At 45.7% G+C, this 22457-nt stretch overlaps 1 protein-coding gene across 2 annotated transcripts in view; it reads left to right on the top strand.

Moving 5' to 3' along the window:
- Window positions 1-22457, top strand: part of LOC144767918 (putative ATP-dependent RNA helicase DDX6) — a 189064-nt gene that overhangs the window by 158505 nt on the left and 8102 nt on the right. For both annotated transcript variants that reach the window (XM_078651257.1, XM_078651256.1), the window contains exon 13: window positions 21071-21251. In XM_078651257.1, the coding sequence (XP_078507383.1) occupies window positions 21071-21246 (176 nt within the window). In that variant the 3' untranslated portion in view covers window positions 21247-21251. The remainder of the gene's footprint in view (window positions 1-21070; window positions 21252-22457) is intronic.

The raw sequence follows: 22457 nt of genomic DNA, 5'->3' as shown, positions 1-22457 counted from the left end.
AGGACATGTCTTATATATGGCTCCAGGACTTCCAAGCTGTCCCCCAACCGTTTAGGGGACACCGGGTCCAGAGGGGAGCCAGATTTTATTGAGAGACAAACCCTAACTAGCTCTTCAGGAGGGGGAATACTAAAACTTTGGAGGATCCCCGGAATCTCCGAGCCCTCTGATATTGCCTCAAACTCATCCCCTATGGAGGGGGGGTTGGAGAAGGTCGAGTAAATTTCCTCGACTTTGGTAGAGAAGTAGTCAGCGATACGATCGCATCGTTCCGGCGAACAACTCTCTGGGTCTGCAGACAAGTCTATAGTAGTCAGAGACTTGTATATACAGAAGAGCTCTTTAGCCGAATTTTTTGCCCCCAAAATTTGCCCTGCATAGAAGGCCGCCTTCGACTTTTTAATCAGCCTATGATGGAGCCTTCTTTTTTCTAGAAGCAGTTCCCTGGCCTGAGAGTCATAAGTTACTCTCCACGCCCTTTCAGCTCGCTTACATTCCGCATTTGTCTGCCGCAGCTCTCCACTGAACCACGGAGCTGATCTTTCCTTGCGGCCCCCCGCAGAAGTGCGGCAAAGCGGAGCGGTCTGATCTAATGCCGCTATAATGCGTCTATTCAAGTTAAGAACCGCCACTTCTATGTCCTCGCCTCCTGGCTTGCCTTCCCTTATCAGTGCTTCATTGAAATCCTCAACGGAGAATTTTGCCCACTTTCTCCTTAAGTAATTCAAGGTGCCTGACTGTTTTCTGGCTTTAATGCCATCTATGGAAAATACCACTAAAAAGTGGTCTGTCCAGGGGATTGGCTCAACTGTGGTGACCTCAACCCCTCCCCAGTTAGCGAAAACCGGGTCCAAAATATGGCCTAAACAATGCGTGGGACTTGAGAGCTTGAGCTCAAGCTGAAGGGCTTGAATATCCCTACAGAACTCCTTCACTCCTTTATCCTCTGGGCTGTTCAAATGCAAATTCAGGTCACCCAGTAGAAGGAATTTATCCCTGCGCAATGCTGCCTCTGTTGTACTCTCTAACAGACTCTCCCTGAACTTGGTACAGGACCCAGGGGCTCTATATATAAGAAAGCCTTTAATCGTCATACTGTGGTAAATAAATAAATTACCGGTACTATTTTTCTATGCATTAATTAAAAAGGATAGCTCAATAAATAAGAGGCAGAAATCCGTGGTATCTGAGTCATACGGGCTTTAATCAGATGGCTCGAGCCAATGGACCATCGGGTTCCGTCACCTGCAAAGGTTCAGGAAGGGACAGACACAGGACAAAGGGGAGTCGCGCGCCCTCACATTAACATCATACAGTATATATAGTAAAACAGTATAATTGAATACAGTAGGCGTAACAAGTGACAAACGAAAGATAAGAACATGTGGGCGTGAAAAGAAGGCGTGCACAGGGCGTGCACGGAGGTGTGTGATGTAGACGTCACAGAAGTGTCATAAGTGGGTGGATACATGGAGGGGGCTTCATGGGCAGCTGGAACCTTTAACCTACTGGTGCGCGCAAACGAGTCATGACGTGTAACTGGGGAGAGCTGGGGGCCGCTGACTTCTAGCACTAGAAGAGGAGACTAAAGTCTGGGATGTCAGAACGACCTGTACCTATAGCATATCTGATATCTTGTGTTTGGAGTCTAAAAGTCATCAGGGCAAAGGCTACTTGTCACTAAGGCTAGTGCATGCATATATCTCTTCATGTATCGCGTGTGCTATGGATCTTCTATGGATACTAATTCAGTAAATCACTTGCATGGAGACAGAAAGACTAGACTATAGATGAAGATGTTTATGAGGTTCGTTAGCTAGGAATGTGAAGCCGGGGAGCTGAACAGATAACTGTAGGCATAACATATTCTTGGCAGGCAGGCCAGGCCGGGCACCGCGCTGCTTGGCAGGAAGTGAGTGAAGGGTCAGGGATGCGGGCGGGGCTGCATCTCTCCTCGGAATGGTTCAGGAGACTTGAGGCTTGAATCTGGTGTCCGGGCCCTGTGAGGCCTAGAAACGGGTGCATCTCGATGATTTAACGTGCACAATGTAAAGACGTTGGCAACATAGGCCTAATACTTGTTGCTTTCAGGAGGACTGGATAACTAACATACTAACGTTGGACACAACTATAATTGCGTCTTTATTCGGTCAAGGGGGTAAATATGCATATTAATCATGCACATATAACATATGATGGGGAACACGTAGGGACACACAACAGGGCAAAATTCAATTTTCCTCATTCCCTCCTTGTTCCCTACGTTCCCTTCAGGAAACATCAATATTCATGAGACCATCTATCTGTTCATACAGCATAATTTGCTCGTCTTTTATCCGCTGAGAATGGGACTTTGGACGTGGAATACAAGATGTAGCGCACAAGCCGCAAATCGCTGGGCCACATTGTAAACAGAGACTACAACTGAATATGATCATGACTACTATTCCTAGGAATGACAATACTTTCCATCCCCAGGCAGATATTATACTCCAGAGCCAACCGGACCAAGTCCAGGTGCCTGGATTCTGGTGTAGCTGATGGGCTATTTTATGAAGTCTAGTTATTGCTGAATACACAGACGGTGCGTTATTAGGAATGAAAACGCAACAACTAGATCCGATGACTCTACAAGCTCCGCCCCTATCGGCCAGTATGACGTCAAGAACAAGGCGGCTCTGAAGAACAACAAATCTCATAGCAGACTGTTCTTCTGTTAAGTTACCTAGAGCGGAAGTAGTCTCATTCACTACTGCTTCAAGAGTTCTGGTTAACCTGCGTATTAATTTACTATTCTGGACAGGACCTATAAAGAAAAAGAAACCTTTATTGAAATCTGTATACTGTTCTAATGCAGTTTCAGTCTGATCGACAATTGGGGACTCGATCTCCCTTCTATGTCTAACGTGTACTAGATGTGTATTTCGGTGATAATCGGATGGGGCTAGGAAAACTGGTGGCAGTAGGAAGGCAATGTAACATGTTCCATCCCAATCTAGAGGCAAACGTACATAAGCGGTCTGACCACATATAAAATAGGAATGACGTGAAGCTTTGAAAGTAGACTTCCCACTGTCACTATACTCGACCACAGTAGTACAATCACTGTGTCCTAGATGTACTGAACCATTCTTTCTAACACATAATTCGCCTTTCACTGGTAGAACTGTTATGGAAGGCAAGTCTGGATTAGTCTTGGACTGAACATTCAAAACCATGAGGTTAGAGGAAAAATTACCTAGATCATATACTTCATTTTCGAGATCTAACCCTGTCCTATGGGAAAGACCTTCCTTGTCTGGAAAACATGTTCTATTCAGAAGGGACTTATCGTCTGAAGATGATGTTAATGTAAACCATGCTCCACACGAACCATTGTGTGAAAACGGATAGGGAAAGAGTGGCAGAACTCCCTTCACTGTCTGGTAAGGGGGGAGTCGACCACATACCCAGCAATTAGTGGCATTGCTGGTCTGGTGCGAATAGTGTAACATACGGATAAAGGTATTGTTGCGCATTGCAAGGCGATAAGATAACTCGTGCGGGGGTAGTTCACTAAATGTGTGCTCTACTGTATCATTAGAGGAAAGATGTACATGTGAATCAAGAGGAGGAAAAAATACATGTAACATAACTTATACATGTGATCGTAAGACTCAGAAATAACATAAACAATAACGTAACAACACATCTGCTTCGCAGACTTTTACAGTATTTCATTTTCTTGAAGTTTCGTCTATCTCTCTCACTATGTGGGTCTATCTTATACATGTCAGGAACCTGTCTAACCGCTTCACCCGAGAGGGACTTAAACAATTAAACGCTGTCTGACTTACTAGACCTCAACTTGATTTTATACTCCTGCTGCGGAGTTTTCTCTAACAGGGGAAGTTTAGAGTCAGTATCGGGGCAGTCCTTGAAAAAAGTCTTTGGACGCAGTCCATGGAAACGCTTGATGTGGCTGGAGTGTAGCCAGCCCTTTCTTCCTTCTAGCTTTACGGCGGTCCTTGTGGTCATCAGAACAAGTTTTGGCTCCTTCCAGCGGGGCTCCAGAGGGCTTGAACGATCAAAATTGCGGACGAGAACAAGGTCTCCTGGAACGACCTCGTGCGGTTTCACCTGGGTGTTGTCTGAAAAGGCAGCCGCGACCTGTGAACGACAAGAGAGTAGTGCAGACATCAAGGAAGCTAGGTAATCTGTCAGCATATTACTGTCAACATCGGTGATTTTACGTGGCATAGGTGTACCCCACATGTTTGGGGAACGACCGAAAATAACTTCATATGGTGACAAACCAGATCGGGAGTGAGCGACCATTCTCATATAAAAGAGGGCAACCGGCAGGGCTACCATCCAATCTACACCTTTCTCTGCACATACCTTCGCTATTCGTATTTTCAGAGTTTGATTGTGTCTCTCGACGAGGCCAGCTGCCTCGGGGTGTCGTACGCAATGGAATTTCCACTGGTACCCTAACAGAAGTGATACTTGTTTCATGAGTTCGGACGAGAATGGCTGTCCGTTATCTGAATACACGACCCGAGGTAAACCATAGCGGGGGAAAAACTCACGAACCAACTGCTTGGCAGTGGTCGCAGCAGTGTAATCTGAGACTGGATACGCTTCGGTCCATCTGTATAAAGTGCATACAACTACGAGGACATACTTGAAACCTCGGCATCGATCCATCTGGATATAATCCATCTGGAGGACTTCAAAAGGGTGGTCAGGTGGATGGAATCCACCTTGTTCCACGGGAACACCTTTTCCTGGATTGAACTGACAACAGATCATGCAGGTACGCACTTTCTGCTTCGCTGCTGCTCGTAAATGCTTGTTAAACCAGAGGTTCTGGATGCTGTCTAACATGGCTTTTTCTCCTAAGTGTGCTGGACTATGTGCTGTTAATAATGACTTGAACCATAGAGTCGGGGAGAAACCATGTGGCTTTTCCCTTCGTCAACCATCCCTGATCTGTCTGGACCCCTCCTTGTTCAGACCATTTCTTGATTTCGTCTGGGGTAGCATGTGTCTGTATGTCTAGTACGTCTTGTGTAGGGTCCTTAACTGTCATACAAGTCGTCTGGACTGGAACGTCTGTCTTTGTCGTGTTAACTGGAATGTCTGGAGTCTGAGCTGTAAGCTTGGCTGTTCGATCTGCCAGGTCGTTACCCTGGGAAATGGTGTCAGTGACTTTCGTATGTGCTTTGCACTTCATAATGGCAATGGCTGTCGGTAAATGTATTGCTTCTAACAGAGCTTGAATGAGGGGGCCATGTTGAATCTTGGTTCCATGAGAGGTCATGAAACCTCTTTCTTGCCAGAGGACTCCAAAGTCGTGAACGACTCCGAATGCATAACGTGAATCTGTATATATGTTTACTTTCAGGTTCTTGGCTCGTATGCAGGCTTGGGTCAGAGCGATGAGCTCTGCTGCTTGAGCAGACAGGGTGTCAATACGATGTGTTTCTATGACTTTAGTTTCAGTAGTCACTGCATATGCAGCTACTAACTCTCCTGTACTTGTTCTCATGCATGAACCATCCACATAAAGTGTCAGGTCTGGGTCAGGTAATGCAATGTCCGTCTTGTCTTGGCTTTGTCATGGTGTTAATAACTTCCACACAATCATGTGTTACAGGATCTGATGTAATCGCGGGTAACAATGTAGCAGGATTTAATATGTTGCAGCGTCTGATCTCTATGTGTGGCTGGAACAGTGTCAGTTCATATCCTGTTAATCGTGCAATTGTCAAGTGCTGAGTCTGTGTTCGGTTTAAAAGAACTTCCACGGAGTGTGGAACCTGTACTGTCAGGGAGTGTCCTAACACTATGGAATCACTTTGTCTAATAGCTAAAGCTGTGGCTGCAACTGTTTTGAGGCACGCAGGCAGAGCCTGGGCTACTGGATCTAATGTGCTAGAAAAATAAGCACAAGGCTTGTGTTGTCCTGCTTGATCTTGTGTGAGAACAGATAATGCTGTACCATCACGTTCAGTGACAAAAAGCGTAAAAGGCTTACTGTAGTTTGGTGCCGCTAACACAGGTGCATTACATAAAGCTTTCTTTAATTCATTGAAAACAAGTGTATGTTCCTGGGTCCAAGGGAGGACAGTCGATGTCGCTGCCTCCTGTGTCGTTAACTGTGTCGTTAACTGTATCAGTGGCTTGGCTAGATATGCGTACTGAGGGATCCATTGTCTGCAGTAAGAAGTGAGGCCGATAAAAGCTCGTACCTCCTTCTGTGTCTTGGGCTGTGGAAGATGTGCAATTAACTGGATACGGTCAGGTGTCAACTGTCTACCCCTCTTGGACAGTAAGTGTCCAAGGTATACCACTTGCTGGACACAGAATTGCAGTTTCGAAGGGGACACCTTGTGCCCCATTTCTGCCAGGAAATACAAGACTGTCAGTGACGCACGTTCGCAGTCACGTTCTGTACGGGCTGTGATCAATAGATCATCGACATATTGGATCAGGGCAGTGTCAGTTGGCATGTGAATACTGTCTAGTTGTCGTTTAAGTGCTTGACTGTAAATACTAGGACTTTCTGTGAACCCTTGAGGTGCACGTGTAAATTTATAGCTTCTTCCATTTAAACAGAATCCGAAAAGGAACTGGCTGTCCGGATGGATGGGGACACTAAAGAATGCGTTCTTGAGATCAATAACCGTAAAGAACGTAGCTTCGGAATCAATGGTAGTTAATAGGGAAGAGATATCTGGAACCACTGGGTACTGGGGTATGATACATTTATTGAGTTCTCGGAGATCAATTACTAGTCGATAAACTGGAGGTGCATTTGGGTCAGTACGTTTAAGAATCGGAATGATAGGAGAATTACATACATTGGAGTCAGTTTCTACAACCACTCCTTGAGCAATGAGCTCGTCAATGATTTTCGATAAGGCTGCTACAGCCTCAGGTGGTAACTTGTATTGTCGGATTCGAGGTAGTACAACTCCTTGTTTCAGGGTGACACGATATGGGATAATGTGCATACAACCTACATCAGTCGGACCTTGCGCCCATAAATGCTGTGGTACGTTCATTAATCTTGGATCAAAATCTCTTAACACATAATGTCCTTTAAAATCACGTAAAAACAATCTCACTCCTTCCGGAGAACAGCAAATTACAGCACCTATTTCTTTTAATGTTTTAATACCAAGTAAATTTTCAGGACATGATTTCGTAAGTAACAAATCTGTAGTTCGGGACAATGGACCAACTTCTAGGGAAACTGGTTTCGATATTTCGTTAACAATAGGCTTTCCTGAAAATCCCAGGGAAACGTTTCTTGAGCCTGAGAGAGGAGCCCCTGGAACCTCGTCATGACTGATGGTAGTCCTACTTGCCCCTGTATCAATCAGAAACGTTCTTTCTTTCCCTAATACTTGATTGTGTACATAGGGACCCTCTTGATCTACAGGAACCTCGATGAGAGGCAAGCCAACCTCCCTCTCTAGGCTATTTCATGAATACTGCTGATAATCTGGATAATCTGACTGTGCATACTGGTACATCTGCTGTGTAACGTGTTGTGTGGCAGCTATAGGCTGCGGTACTGTAACTGTCTGTTGTGCGTTCTGCGGTGGTTGCGTATTCTGCGGAACATGTTCCTGCCTAGGAGGACGCGGTCTCTCTTTCGTCTTACCAGTAGCTATGTTGTGTTTCAGAACTGCACATTCGTTTATATAGTGACCTGGCTGTTTACAGTAATTGCATGTCCCTTTAACGGGAGCTGCAGAATGACTTGTCTGAGTCGTACCCCTCTTCTGACTATCTACTGGAACAGACTGTGCCACTAGTACTTTCATTTTCGTGTCCTGAAGGTGCGGCTGCTGGTAACGTGACTGGTAAAGTAGGTGTGCGTAATGTGGGTTGGTCCTGGGGTACTGGCACATGGACAGGATTCCCAGGACCCACGGCTGGAGGAACAGTAATTACGTTATTAACAGGGTGATGGGGTTGAACAGGCGGAGTAGGATTCGGATTTGCATATTCTGGGACAGTGTCGTCTAAATAGGAAGAAAGGAAAATTTCAGCTGCGGTCGGTTTATGACGTAGCTTAGTCGGGACCAATGGTGGCGGTAAATTACAGGGTGCTTCCGGGGTCGCCTTAGGCAGGCCCTCGGCGAGAAGGGGATACATACCTTTAATAAGGGCATTTCTTTGTCTGTCTGATTGTTCTGCTCTGACTCGTTCACCTTCTTCTAGTAGTTCCCTTTCTTGGGCTTTTTCTGAGGATTCCCTACTTAGTTCTGCTTTTCTGAATTCCTTTTCAGTTCTTTTATGCGATTCTTTACGCCACAATTCTATGGCATCTTTCTGGGATTGTCTGGCTTTCTTTTTCCATAATGCTTCCTCTACTCTCATGATGCACTCGGCATCCCAAGTTCCTGAAACAGGCCATCTATATTTCTCTTCGAGATCTTTGGTGTAGTCCACCCATAAATCTAGATACAGTATGGCATCTAAGCCATGCTTATGATACATGAAATGTCCAGGACTGTCCCTAGGAGGGACAGGAACTGATTCTTCGAGTAACCCTTTTCTGGTTTTTATCTGACGTAACTTAGAAAACAGCGGCATATTTGAACGTACTTGAGCTTGAACACAATACACAATGAACACAGTAATGAATAGCAAACAATCACTCATACCACGACATCAAAAATACATTGACAACAGTTCGAACAGATAGTACCTAATACATTGAAAACATAATACTTGAATTTCTCGAGAACAGACTTACTAGAATTACTGGATGCACTGCTAAAACAGTACAGAACATACCGGTCTCCTAAAGAGACACGTCATACCGTATCCACCTAAGTGAACACGTCGGACCGGATCTGTGTACCCAAACCCGTCGGACCGGGCACAAATTAATGAACCCGTCTAGATACTTCCCCAGCAACGGTACTCACCGGGAAGCAAAACTGAAGGCCTCGGACTGGACTGGACTGCTACGACGTCTGGTTACTGCTACGTACTACGCATGCGCCTCGGGCTTCGGAAACAGGTGGGCCTCCGGATACCTCGGACCTTGCTCTCTCGGCTTGGGCTCTGGTCGGGACGATCCGCCTTCCTCACCGCCTCGTCTGGATGCCGGACCGCAGTCTCCGTCTCCTCCGTGGGCCTGAGGGAGACTTGAAGCAGAAATATCTGCACGTGCACAGTAGGGGTCCGTCACGGCTGTAGAAGGGTCAGGGGGCCTGCGTTACATCGCCGGCGCGTGGGGAAGGGGCTCGTCCCTGTTCGGGCGCCATTATGTGGTAAATAAATAAATTACCGGTACTATTTTTCTATGCATTAATTAAAAAGGATAGCTCAATAAATAAGAGGCAGAAATCCGTGGTATCTGAGTCATACGGGCTTTAATCAGATGGCTCGAGCCAATGGACCATCGGGTTCCGTCACCTGCAAAGGTTCAGGAAGGGACAGACACAGGACAAAGGGGAGTCGCGCGCCCTCACATTAACATCATACAGTATATATAGTAAAACAGTATAATTGCATTGAATACAGTAGGCGTAACAAGTGACAAACGAAAGATAAGAACATATGGGCGTGAAAAGAAGGCGTGCACAGGGCGTGCACGGAGGTGTGTGATGTAGACGTCACAGAAGTGTCATAAGTGGGTGGATACATGGAGGGGGCTTCATGGGCAGCTGGAACCTTTAACCTACTGGTGCGCGCAAACGAGTCATGACGTGTAACTGGGGAGAGCTGGGGGCCGCTGACTTCTAGCACTAGAAGAGGAGACTAAAGTCTGGGATGTCAGAACGACCTGTACCTATAGCATATCTGATATCTTGTGTTTGGAGTCTAAAAGTCATCAGGGCAAAGGCTACTTGTCACTAAGGCTAGTGCATGCATATATCTCTTCATGTATCGCGTGTGCTATGGATCTTCTATGGATACTAATTCAGTAAATCACTTGCATGGAGACAGAAAGACTAGACTATAGATGAAGATGTTTATGAGGTTCGTTAGCTAGGAATGTGAAGCCGGGGAGCTGAACAGATAACTGTAGGCATAACCTATTCTTGGCAGGCAGGCCAGGCCGGACACCGCGCTGCTTGGCAGGAAGTGAGTGAAGGGTCAGGGATGCGGGCGGGGCTGCATCTCTCCTCGGAATGGTTCAGGAGACTTGAGGCTTGAATCTGGTGTCCGGGCCCTGTGAGGCCTAGAAACGGGTGCATCTCGATGATTTAACGTGCACAATGTAAAGACGTTGGCAACATAGGCCTAATACTTGTTGCTTTCAGGAGGACTGGATAACTAACATACTAACGTTGGACACAACTATAATTGCGTCTTTATTCGGTCAAGGGGGTAAATATGCATATTAATCATGCACATATAACATATGATGGGGAACACGTAGGGACACACAACAGGGCAAAATTCAATTTTCCTCAATACCCCCATTAACTTGTACAGTGAACGCTCCTGCCTCACTCTCAGCAATTGGGTTAGGCTCCAGTGAACATCCATGATTCATTTTAAAAATAATAGCTATTCCCCCTCCCTTCCCCACTGGCCTATCTTGCCTAACCATAGAGTAGTTCTCAGGCATCGCCTCGCTAATATCAGAGTCGGAAAACTGATCCAGCCATGTTTCCGTGAGGAATAATAGATCGAACTTTCTCTCTGTGAGCAGCTCGAATAAATTGAGTCTGTGCTTACGCAATGACCTCACGTTGAGAAGACCGCATGTTAGCGCAGTTAGTTCCCCCGTGCATTGCTGCAATGTGGAAAAGCGAAACCGACAGTGAGCACATTCCGCATCTTCACTTGACATGCCGTGCCTACATGGATAGGGGGTATCCGGGCGCAGACCGAGGAGCTGCTCCCTGTTCCAATAGATCTTACCATCAGGAGCGGGCGCAGACGGGCTCGACTTTGGCGACACTTCGGCGCGCCTTCCCAACCCTATTTAAAAACACATGATCTAGATATTACTCCTGTTAGGGGCTACAATTTATTTCTATACTTATATTATTAAACCTGTTACTGTGACTAATTCGCAAAACATAATAACACAGATACCAGTTTTTTAGAACAAATGCTTGTTTGCAATGGTACTCATTTCATCAACCTTAAATGGATGAAGGTCTGAGTTGGGTCCAGCAAAAGTTAAAACCTTCCACCCTGATATTAAACTCAAACCTATGCACCAGGCACATTGGCTTACTGAGCCATTTAAAAGCAAACCCAAATGGGAACAACTTGCAAATTTGTATTATACCTAAATGTATGCATTTACTGAAGCCTAAAGCACTTTAAAGCTATTGTAAATGGCAAAAATGCCCACATTTTACCTAAATTCGACTTTGATATTTGGGGCACTTAAAAATAAAGATCCTACAATTGCATTACTTATTAATCATCCTCAGAATGTTCTTTACAAATTGCAGAGATTGGACATTAGACATATCTCGTGCAAATCCTGAGAAAAATTAGTTTTTCACGCCTGCATCAAGTGAAATTCTATATGCTAATGTCCTCATTATGCAGTATACCATAACTTAAATTAAATTATAATGCTAGGAGGTCACAGTATAAGTATTAAGCTTCATGAATAGTAAAAAACGAATTTTGTAGCATTTATTTTTATAACCCAATCATTTTTGATAATTACACATATTAAGGCTCTGTGATTCTTCGAACAAGGTGGCCTGGCCTCTCCAGGTCATGTACACATTAACCAGTTTTAAACTGTAAGAAACTAACTTCTTCAACCGAAACTGACCTCGCAAAACCAATTTCCCTGATTGATCTTTATCTGAGATTGCCAATCAATGTTCAAGACATCGTTAACTTTTTAGTTTCTTGGACTTGCCTTATCTTGTTTCAGCATCTGTTACCGTTTCTTTCTTTTTAAATGTTTCTTCATTACATGGGTTTATTATTATTTAGCATCTGAGCCAAGAATATACTTACAGAAATGCTTAAAGAGAGGAAAGCCCTTAATTGAAATGTCTTCCTATAATACAAAATAATGAACCTTAGTTTTTAAACCTTTTTAAAACAACATTCTGAAATGCAAAGTTTTACCCATGCAACTGAGGGGAAAGTCCTGGCTGAATAAATATTCCTGTTTATTTAGCTTCTCTCTAAGTGTTTGTAACATGAGCAGCTGGCAGTCTTTTTCAAACTAAAACATATCAATGCGTGTTCTATAATATTCTGAGTTCAGCAGGAATTTGCTTCAGCTGATCTGTTTGCCTGTTAATATCTAACACAATGTATGTAAGTAAAAAATACTATAAGTTTATTTTTCTACAAAGCACACAATTTCGATTTTGAGGCTTTTTTATTCCTAGTGAATGTGAATTTAAATTTTAGTTTTTAAACATGTAGACATTTTGCTTAATAGACTGAAAACATCAAAAAGAAACACACACACATTTGAGCTCATTTCAGACATAAACAGAAAGGGGTCAAACACTCAGGATGCACAATACGGCGCGCTTTAGCCATGCATTTCACAAATAGCGCCAACGCTATTCACTTACAGAAATTGCACTAATGGGAAAACCACATAGACATTTAACCACTTGGATGCTAAGCACCTTGATGAACTTCAATGCATTTTCCATTGAAATGAATGGGCACTCCATGACGAGCTGAGCTCGTCATGAGCGTCTAAGGCGTTAAACACACATTTAACCCACAAACCAATACTCAGAACAGAATCAAAGGACAGCCCACAGACTGTACTTAAACCAAACCATTTGTAAATACTAGTTGTAAGTCATATTTACAAGAAACGCTTCTCAATTGTGTTCCAAAAGACTGCAAAAACAGCACAGCAGACTGATGTATGTCCAAGAAGCGAAAATACACTCAATTCACTAGCTTTGACTAGCAGAACACCAAAAATCGCTCTACATATCAACAACAAAAAAAATGCACAGAACAAAGGATCCTTGTTTGTATTTTGTCATATTTTAATTCCCTGGGGATTACAGAATCACCAAGTAAGAAATATGTTTGTATACCTACCTATTTAGGTATTCCTTCTAGGAGAGCCGGCTAATTAATTTCACATCACAACATGGTAACTTTCAAATAAAGCAACACATTCTTCTTATGTGAGCTTTTAAACAGGCATGCCAAAAATATTGCAAAATGTACAATATTATAATCAATGTAGTGCTTAATGTACTTTTCGTACGTGCACCGTTCAACTAAACCAAATGGAGAAACTTCTCCTCATTACCTGTTCTACACAAATTGCAATTCGCATATACAAACCTATACAAATCCAAAGTTGGCCAACACAAATTCCAAAGTTCCAAAGCTACAGTAAGCATTACTAAACTACCTTACTCTTCCAAAGCTACAGTAAGGGTTACTAAACTACCTTACTCTTACCAATCAAAAAGGTTATCCAAATTCTAACTGTCAAGTTCTAAATGGCCTAACGGTCTCTTTGGTTTTTTTTTAATACTCACGCCAAAAAGGTTCTCAGTCAGGAGTGACATCATGTGGATGATCAAAATCAGGAAGAGAAGAAATATACTGGGCTGCAGAGCCGAAGAATCTCCAGAATCCCTGTGCACAGAGTACCTTCTTAGTAGAATCCTGTTCTGTCCTCCTCAGTAGATTTCTTGTCTTCTGACAAGATCACTCCCACAGAAAGTCACTTCTCTGATGAAGCCCGCGTTGGCCGCGCCATCTGAAGAACTGTAATCTTCATTCTCAGGGGTCTCACTAATACAAAAGAACTTGGCACAGAAGCTGAACTATGAACAGACATCTTTATTAAACTGAATTAAGTGAGACTACGTCACACAGGAGCCTTTAGCACCTGAATGAGGCAGTCTAAAGAATACAGAACACAGAGGCCTTTTATATGCTTAGGATTACAAACTCAGCATAAAAGAAAGGGGCAGTCCTATCTTCTGCAAGCATACAAAATACCTAATATGGACATACAAGATCTGCAAAATATTAGCCAATAGAAAAACATCATGTACCAGAATGTCCCCCTTACGTCATATTTCTGCCCAACCCATAAGTCAGTCAATTACAGCACCTATAGGTCAATCAGTAATGGCAGAAGATGTCTGTATGCAGGTAGGCCAGCTGGTGTCTGAGATTGATTTCAAAGCAAGGACAGAGGGGGGGTTTCTACACGTTGCAGTGCAAAGGGCAGAGACACTTCATGAATAGAGCAGCCTGTGTAAAGGCAACGCAAATTGATGACAAATGTAAGATGGAGTCAAAATTAAAGAACCTCAGGTACACTAGTAGTCTGTCGTTTTTCAGGGAGCACCTCTACGGTGCCCTCTGGGTGCATGTGTTAATACAGCCAACACTGGAATCCGTGTGGGTTTATTAATACAAGATGTTTGATGGCAAACATCTGTAGTTTAAGTGAAGCCATCATGTAGCTGCGGAACTCGAACACCAGTATCCAGCACGTGATTCGAAATGGATTCCCTGTTCACCTGTAATATCTAACAATCGACTTGGGTATCATAGGGTAATATCTGCTCCTCCAGATGAGTCCACACATGTAGTACGGTGCACCCTGCCGCTCCCTGCCTTTGGGCTGTAAGGCCTGCTGTAAGGGGGCTTGCCTGTACTGCATGCTGTGTCTGCAGGCATGGCACACGGAAGATGCGCCAGGTCATGTCATCACCTTTCTCTGCACCAAATCACGCAGCCTTCAATGGCAGTGTGCTGAAGGGTCCCTCTGTGAGGCCCAATACATGCTGCAGGCCTTAAGGACCCTTTTAACGTCCTTGCCCTAGCTACCATTTACTAGGGACTTGCAGGGGGTGCTAAAGGTATTGCCCATTGGGGGAGCATTTGTACAGTTTTAGGAAAGAGGATCTGGCACTGGCGACCTGGATAGCAGGAACCCAGTGCACTTCTGTCAAAATTGCATCGAATACCAGGCAAAATTCGGGGTGATCTTGTCAAAAGGGGCGCTTTACTACAAAATGCATTTCTGTAATCCCCATAAGATTTTCTCAACCTCCCCATATAATGTCCAGCTCTCTGTTGCTTCTTAGTACAGTTTGGGCTATATAAATAGCAGTACATTCATATCTGTGCTAAAAATGCCATCCCAGCCTAATGTAGTGTTCAAAGAAAATAAATAAAAGTTCCTGAACTCCATTAATTGCCCTTATGCTACAAAAAAATAGAAGACCGTTTTAACCATTTGAACCCAATCGTGTAAAAGTCACTGAGATTTGATAATTTTTAGGTCAATCCCTGAGCCAGCGTGCAAGCGCTGCTCTGGGGTTGATCTGTGGTAGTAGAGTATGGGGGAGAAGCCATACCCACTCCCGCGCCCATCTTTTTCATTGGCTTGTGTCTTTGTCGTTCCTAAATGCTGCCTTCTGATTGGTCAATAGGCTTGTTAGTCCCTCCTTATGACGGACATGTCATCATTTGTATCCTTCGAAGGCTACTGGCCCTTTTACTTCAAGTGTAGCACCGTATGTGTTGGTTAGATTGTGAGCACCATTTTCTTCCCGTGCCTTCACCCCACCACCCCCCTGCAGTCCTATTGCATTGCAAATGCTTGTTTTAGGTTGAGTCGGATCAAGCGCTGCTGTTCTGATAGATACATCTGCCGTGTGGATTCCTCACCTTGTGAATACCCCTTGCGTCAGCAACATTCGGAAATTCTTTTTTCGTAGCCTCGCGCCGACGTGGACTCCTGACGTCATAGAGACACGACCTCGCTCGCGACTCCGCTGACGTCACCGACGCCTATAATAGGCCCACGCCGGCGTGATGACATCAGTTCCCTTTTTTCCGCGTCGTCGACGCTAACGGTTTGGGGATACTCTGTAGCCTTAGTACATTGTTACTTCGTTTCTTCGATTCTCTATTCTCAGATATTGTCATGTCGACAAAGAAGACCGGTTTTAAGCCTTGCAGAGAATGCGGGAAGATGATGTCCGTTACGGACCCTCACCAAGACTGTATCTGGTGTTTAAGCTCGGATCATGACGTCGATGATTGTTCATCATGTCAAAAGATGAATCCGAAGGCTCTTCGTGAGAGGGAATCTAAACTTCTTGTTGCCAAACTTAAAGCAAGTAAGGTTAAAAGATCCTCAAAGCATCCGAAGAAGTCGAAGTCGAGATCCAGGTCAAGGTCTCGAGAGGCGTCGGCCTCGAAGTCATCATCCGGTCATGCTTCCGGTTCCCACAAGAAGCATAAGAAGAGGAGACACGGATCACGTCATCATTCCAGATCAAAGTCTCCCAAAAGGATGAAGTCGAAAGTGATTCCTCCTCGTGAGTCGGAAGGTGAGGCTTCACCTTCAGAGTCGGTGGTCCATTCTCCGACTCCAGTTCCAGATCCGTCTCCGGCTCCGTCTCCGGCTCCATCTCCGGCTCCATCTCCGGCTCCGGAAGACACCGATGGAGTTCCTGTTGAGGAAGGGGCTTCGAATCCTGTTGAGGAAACAGATTCTAATGTACCTCGAGGTCAGCCTGAGCATCCACCATTCCCGACTCCAGGTCAGGACCCTTCTGCGTTTTTAAACGCGATGTATGGTGTTTTCTCGAGGTCGTGGTACCCCTCTGGAGCACCTTCGGGTCCCATGGGTCCAATGGCTTTCAATTTGGGTGTTCCACACTCATATGCTCCAGCACCCTTCATGCCGTATATGCCGGCTCCGACTCCGTTGTGGCAGGACCAAGCTCCACCGAGGTCGACGCCGGCTCGGCCGAAGTCGACGACTCCGGTCCCGGCGTCACCGACTCCCTTGGATTCTATGGGGCAGCCTTCCAAGCCCTCGGATTCGATTCCGAAGTCGGCTCCGGCGCCGTCGAATTCGGCGTTGGATTCGACTGCACTTCGAGTCAAAATGAGATCTCGTAGAGAGGCTCAACGACTTCTGGAGGAGCAGAGAGTTAATGATTCATCTTCTGAGGTGGAGGAAGGTGAACTGGAAGGGGATTGTTTCGAAGACCTGGCGTATGCTAGTGGTCTTGAGTTTTCTCCGGAGTGGTCTTTGCCTTCTGGACCTGATGCTCCCTCCAGAGATGTTCAACCTTATCATGTTGTCATGAAGAAGGCAGCAGGACTTTTAGGTCTGACTTTGCCCTCTGTCGAGTTTAAATCAAATTTGTTGACAGAGGTTCTCCATTCTCCTAGTTCGTCAGTAGAACCTTTGCTCCCATTTAACGATGCCTTAAAGGATCCTATAATGGAAGTTTGGAAAAAGCCTTTTTCTGCTCCTGCAGTTGCAAAAAGTGTGGCTAGGAGTTATAGAGTGGCTCCTGAGGATCCTGCTTTCTTATCTTCGCATCCTTCCCCTGAAAGTTTGGTGATTCAGGCCGCTTGCTCTAAGAAGTCTGTTGGGGCTTTTCCGCAGGTGCCTGGCGACAAAGAGGCCAAGAAACAAGATCAGGTCGCGAAGAAGATTTTTCCTTCGTCCAGCATGGCTTTGAAGTCTTCTAACGCCACTTGCCTCATGGGAAGATACATCCATGCTCTTATGGACTCTATAAGTTCTTTGGTCCCTAAGGTTCCTGAGGCTAGTAGAAAGGACTTTGAAGAGGCTTTATCTGACACTCAGGCAGCGGCTCGTCAGGTCATCCAAAGTGGACTTGATACAACAGATTCTGTGGCAAGGATCATGGGCACGGCGGTTGCCACGAGGCGTTCAGCCTGGTTGAAGTCATCTGACTTTTCAGCTGATGTGCAGTCTGCATTATTGGATTTGCCTTTCGATGGCGAGGGGCTTTTTGGGAAGAAGGCAGACGCGGCCTTGGAGAGATTCAAGGACAGCAGGGCAACTGCTAGATCTCTTGGCCTTCAGGTCAGGGGTTCTACGACCAGAAAGTTTAGAGGGTTTGGTCGCTCTTCCTTTCGGTCGTATAGACCCGCTCAGCAGCAGCAGCAACAACAGCAGCAGCAGAATACCTTGTATAGGTCTTACAGAGGGAAACAGAGATCACGTCCTCGAGGTCGTCAGGTCTCTTCCTCCTCCACCTCCTCCAACCCCCCAGCCACAGAAAAGCAGCCCTAGATCCGCCATTCAGGATCATGTGGGTCCAGTGGGGGGCCGGCTTACCTACTTTCTACGAGATTGGGAATCGGTTACATCAGATCTTTGGGTTCTCAATCTCGTAGAAAATGGGAATGCCCTTCCCTTTCGGGAATTCCCTCCCAATTACCCTCCTTGCCAGGGATATTGCTCAGAGGAACATCTGTTACTCCTACAGGAGGAAGTCCAAACACTTTTGAGAAAAGGTGCGATAGAGGTGGTTCCAGAGCAGGAAAGGGGTAAGGGATGCTACTCCCGGTATTTCCTGATTCCCAAGAAGGATGGCAGGCTTCGTCCGATCCTGGATCTCAGGATCTTGAATTTTTATCTGAAGCAGGAGAAATTCAAGATGCTCACCCTTGCTCAGGTTCTTCAGGCTCTGCTGGAAGAAGACTGGATGGTGTCACTCGACTTGCAGGATGCGTACTTTCACATCCCAATCCTGAAGTCGCACAGGAGGTATCTCCGTTTTACGGTTGGGTCACAACACTACCAGTTTGCGGTCCTTCCGTTTGGACTTACTACTGCACCTCGGGTCTTCACCAAGGTGATGGCAGTGGTGGCGGCGCATCTCAGAAGATCGGGGATTCCGGTATTCCCGTATCTAGACGATTGGCTGATCAAAGCGGAGTCGTCGGAGATTGTGCTTCATCATCTGCAGGAGACAACCCAGTTGTTGTACAGGTTGGGTTTTTCAATAAATGTACCCAAGTCTCACCTGGTGCCCTCCCAGCGCAACCTGTTCATAGGTGCAGTACTGGACACAACCGTATGTCGTGCATTCCCTCCTCCTCAAAGGATTCGCGACATACGGGAGATGATTCCTTTATTTTACAATGGAGCGGTCGTTCCAGTCCTGAAGGTCCTTCGCCTGCTCTTTCTGATGGCTTCATGCATTCTGTTGGTCAACCATGCACGCTGGCGCATGAGGGCGCTCCAGTGGTGCCTCCGCAAGCAGTGGTATCAGTACAACGGAGATCTCAGTGAGGATCTTCAGAGAAGCTGCAGCGGATCTGTCTTGGTGGGGCGTGGAAGGCAATCTGTCCCAAGGAAAGCCTTTTCAACTTCCCCCATCGGTGGCCACGGTGATATCGGATGCATCCACTCTCGGGTGGGGTGCTCATCTGGGGGATCTGGAGGTCAAGGGCCTTTGGTCTCCAGAGGAAAGGTTGCTTCACATCAACCTTCTAGAATTGCGGGCGATACGTTTGGCGCTCAAGGCCTTCCTCCCTTCCCTTCGCGGTCAGTCTGTTCAGGTCCTAACGGACAACACGACCGCGATGTGGTACATCAACAAGCAGGGAGGAGTGGGGTCGCAGTGTCTCTGCAGAGAGGCTCTGCGTCTCTGGTCCTGGGCTCAGGACCATCAGATTTGTCTAAAGGCAAATCATCTGGCCGGGGTGTTTAACGTTCGTGCAGACAGTCTCAGTCGGCAGTTCTCTGCCGACCACGAGTGGAGGCTTCACCCGGAGGTGGTTCACGACATCTTTCGGATGTGGGGGACTCCTCAGGTGGACCTGTTCGCCACTCACGAGAATGCGCACTGCCTGTCTTTCTGCAGTCTCCAGTATCCGATGCAAGGAGCCTTGGGGGACGCGTTTCAGTTGAGTTGGAAAGGTCAACTCCTTTACGCGCTTCCCCCCATACCCTTGATTCCTCGGGTTCTGAGGAAGATTCGCCTAGACCGGGCCCAAGTCATATTGGTCGCCCCGGATTGGCCAAGAAGGGTGTGGTATACAGATCTTCTCCACCTCTCCTCTCACCCGCCGCTCCGTCTCCCTCTCAGGGTAGACCTCCTCTCCCAGATGGAGGGGCAGGTTCTACACCCCCACCTCCAGACATTGCACCTTCATGCCTGGAGATTGAGCGGGGCAACCTGATTTCCTTTTCCCTCCCGCCTGACGTTGTGGATGTCATCTTGTCAGCCAGGCGTGACTCCACTAAGTCCATCTATTCTTATAGATCGGCGAAATTTGTTTCGTGGTGTGGGGAAAGGTCTATTGATCCATTACTGCTTACATTCTGATACTCAGGCGGACGCTCAGTTTGCGCAAGCATCCTTGAGGAATTTATTTGGATGACAAATGATTCCGAATATATTTGGTATGCAGGTATTCGTTTGCAGCTTACAGGGATGGGCTTGCTACTCTATTCAGTGCTTATCACTACTGATGATCCCCTGGAAGAGAAGGATAAGTTATTTCCCTGTAATCCTAGTTCTCTTCCAGGGGTATACTCATCAAAGTCATAAGCAACCCTCCCTCCTCCCCGGACGAATACCATGACTAGAACAGGATATTTTTTCCTCATTTTCTTTATGCAATGTAATACGCCGTCGAAAAGACCTGCCCTAACTATCGTCTGTGGGGCATGATGGGAGCCTGAATGTCTTAAAGGCACGGTGCCAGTGTTTCTCTTCAGTGTTCTGTATGCAGCCTTCTAGGCTAATCTGCCTGCTATCAAGGTGATTTTTTATTATTTTAAATAAAGGTGATGTTCAGACAAGTTGGGAGTTCATTTCTCTGTCATGATGATGTTATTTTCTATGATTTATTTCAAACAAAAAAATACAATGTAATAATGGTATATTAAGCGAGCAGCTCTTAAAAATATATGAGCATCTGCTTCCAGGGCCCGTACTGTGACTAAAGGGCAAATGTGAAATAAAGAGGTGTCTTGCCTGAAATAACGTGTACTTGTTTTCAAGATGATATTTAAGAATTAATATCTAATTATAATTATGAAGTTATTCTGTGTTGCATGTATTTGTCTCGTTGCTACGTCTCACGGGGCTTGTGGTGATTTCCGGTGGCAGTTCGCTCCCTGAAAGCAGGTTTTCACTATTGGATGTACTTCGAGTCTCCGCATGGCTCTCCCGAAGCCTTGTGTTTGCTCCTTATCCCGTGGTGCCAGGTCGTGGGTAATGCTGTGTGCACCACCTCTCAGTTCTGTACTTGATCATTCTCAGTGTCAACATGTCTCTGCTTCTAAAATGACATGGCTTCTTGTTCCTCCTCCCCCCACTAGGTCGCTTTGGTCACTTGGGTTTGGCCATAAATTTGATCACCGCTGAGGACCGTTTCAATCTGAAAGCGATTGAAGATCATCTGTGTACTGAAATCAAACCCATTCCAGGCAGCATTGATAAGAGCCTTTATGTGGCCGAGTACCACAGTCAGCAGCCTCCGGAGGAGGAGCCCTGAGGCAGGTGAGTGGGACCGCAGCATGAAGCAGGCTCAAGCACTATGAGCTGTGAAGCAACGAATGGTGAGATCACAAAGGAGATAGGGATGGGGTGGGGTGACAGTGGAGCAGAGTAAGAGAAAAGATGAGCATGTGATTGTGTTAGGATAACTCTCCAGATAGAGGCAGATTCTGAGGTACTGAGCAATTCTTGTCAAATGTATCCACGTAGCCTCTTGTTTGAGCTGTGATTCCCGGGATATAGTTGGGTTGAACAGTGAAAAAGTATTCTACGGGAGTAATGTAAGTTCAGGAACTCTGAGGAACATAAAAAATGGGAACACAGATTGGAACATCCAGTCACTGCTGTGCCTTTTTATGGAATAATGTAAAGTTTTGTTCAAAGTAAAAATGGAATCATAAGCAGTATTATTAATACTCCGTAAAGGTTGGCGTTACCCTAGCAGTCACACGTCCTGAGGCTGTCTGCTTGAAGCCCCAGCGAGTTGCCACCAAATAGTCTCAACTTAGTGCCCGGACAGTGTTCCTTGCGCTGGCATAAAGTGTAAAACCAGTTCATTCTGCTGGATTCAACTTCCCACAGATTCCTCTACTTGTAAATCTTCTTTTTATGCCTCAAACTGGTCTATGGAAACCTTTTCCCAGTAATCGCTCTCCATCAGGTGATGCCATGGAGCTCCAGCCACAACTCCAGATGTGATGCACGGCAGCTGGTGCAGTGATGTCAGTTCCCTTTTGTCTGTGCTTCAACAGCATAGGTTTATGGTGCAAGCAGCAATTAGTAAAAAGACAAACTGACATATTTTTTTACAGAGTTTTATATAACGCAAACATGACCTGAATTGGGTATCCGAGCGCTTTACATAGCACCGGTTGCATTACATGAGGACACATTCATTTTTTTCTAGGCACGGGGAGATTAAAGGATTTGCCCAGAATCACAGGATGTTCAGCATCATCGCGGAGACTCGCACCCAGTTCCCCAGATTCGAGGTAGACCGCCCTAGCTGTTAGGCCAACTCCTCTCCCCATTCATTTGACCTTTTTCCTTGAACAGACCGCAAATGTGTCAATATAAAAACAAGATTTAATAGGATCTTTATTTCTCATTCACTTTCTAAATGAATAGAACACCTGTTCCTTTTCAGTCACAGTTCACTCGCCAGATGGGACTAGTTGGTGCTAAAAATAGCTCGACCTGATAACATTT

Source organism: Lissotriton helveticus, chromosome 7, assembly GCF_964261635.1.
Source record: "Lissotriton helveticus chromosome 7, aLisHel1.1, whole genome shotgun sequence".
Classification (NCBI taxonomy): domain Eukaryota; kingdom Metazoa; phylum Chordata; class Amphibia; order Caudata; family Salamandridae; genus Lissotriton; species Lissotriton helveticus.
This window is presented reverse-complemented; position numbering and strand designations above follow the sequence as displayed.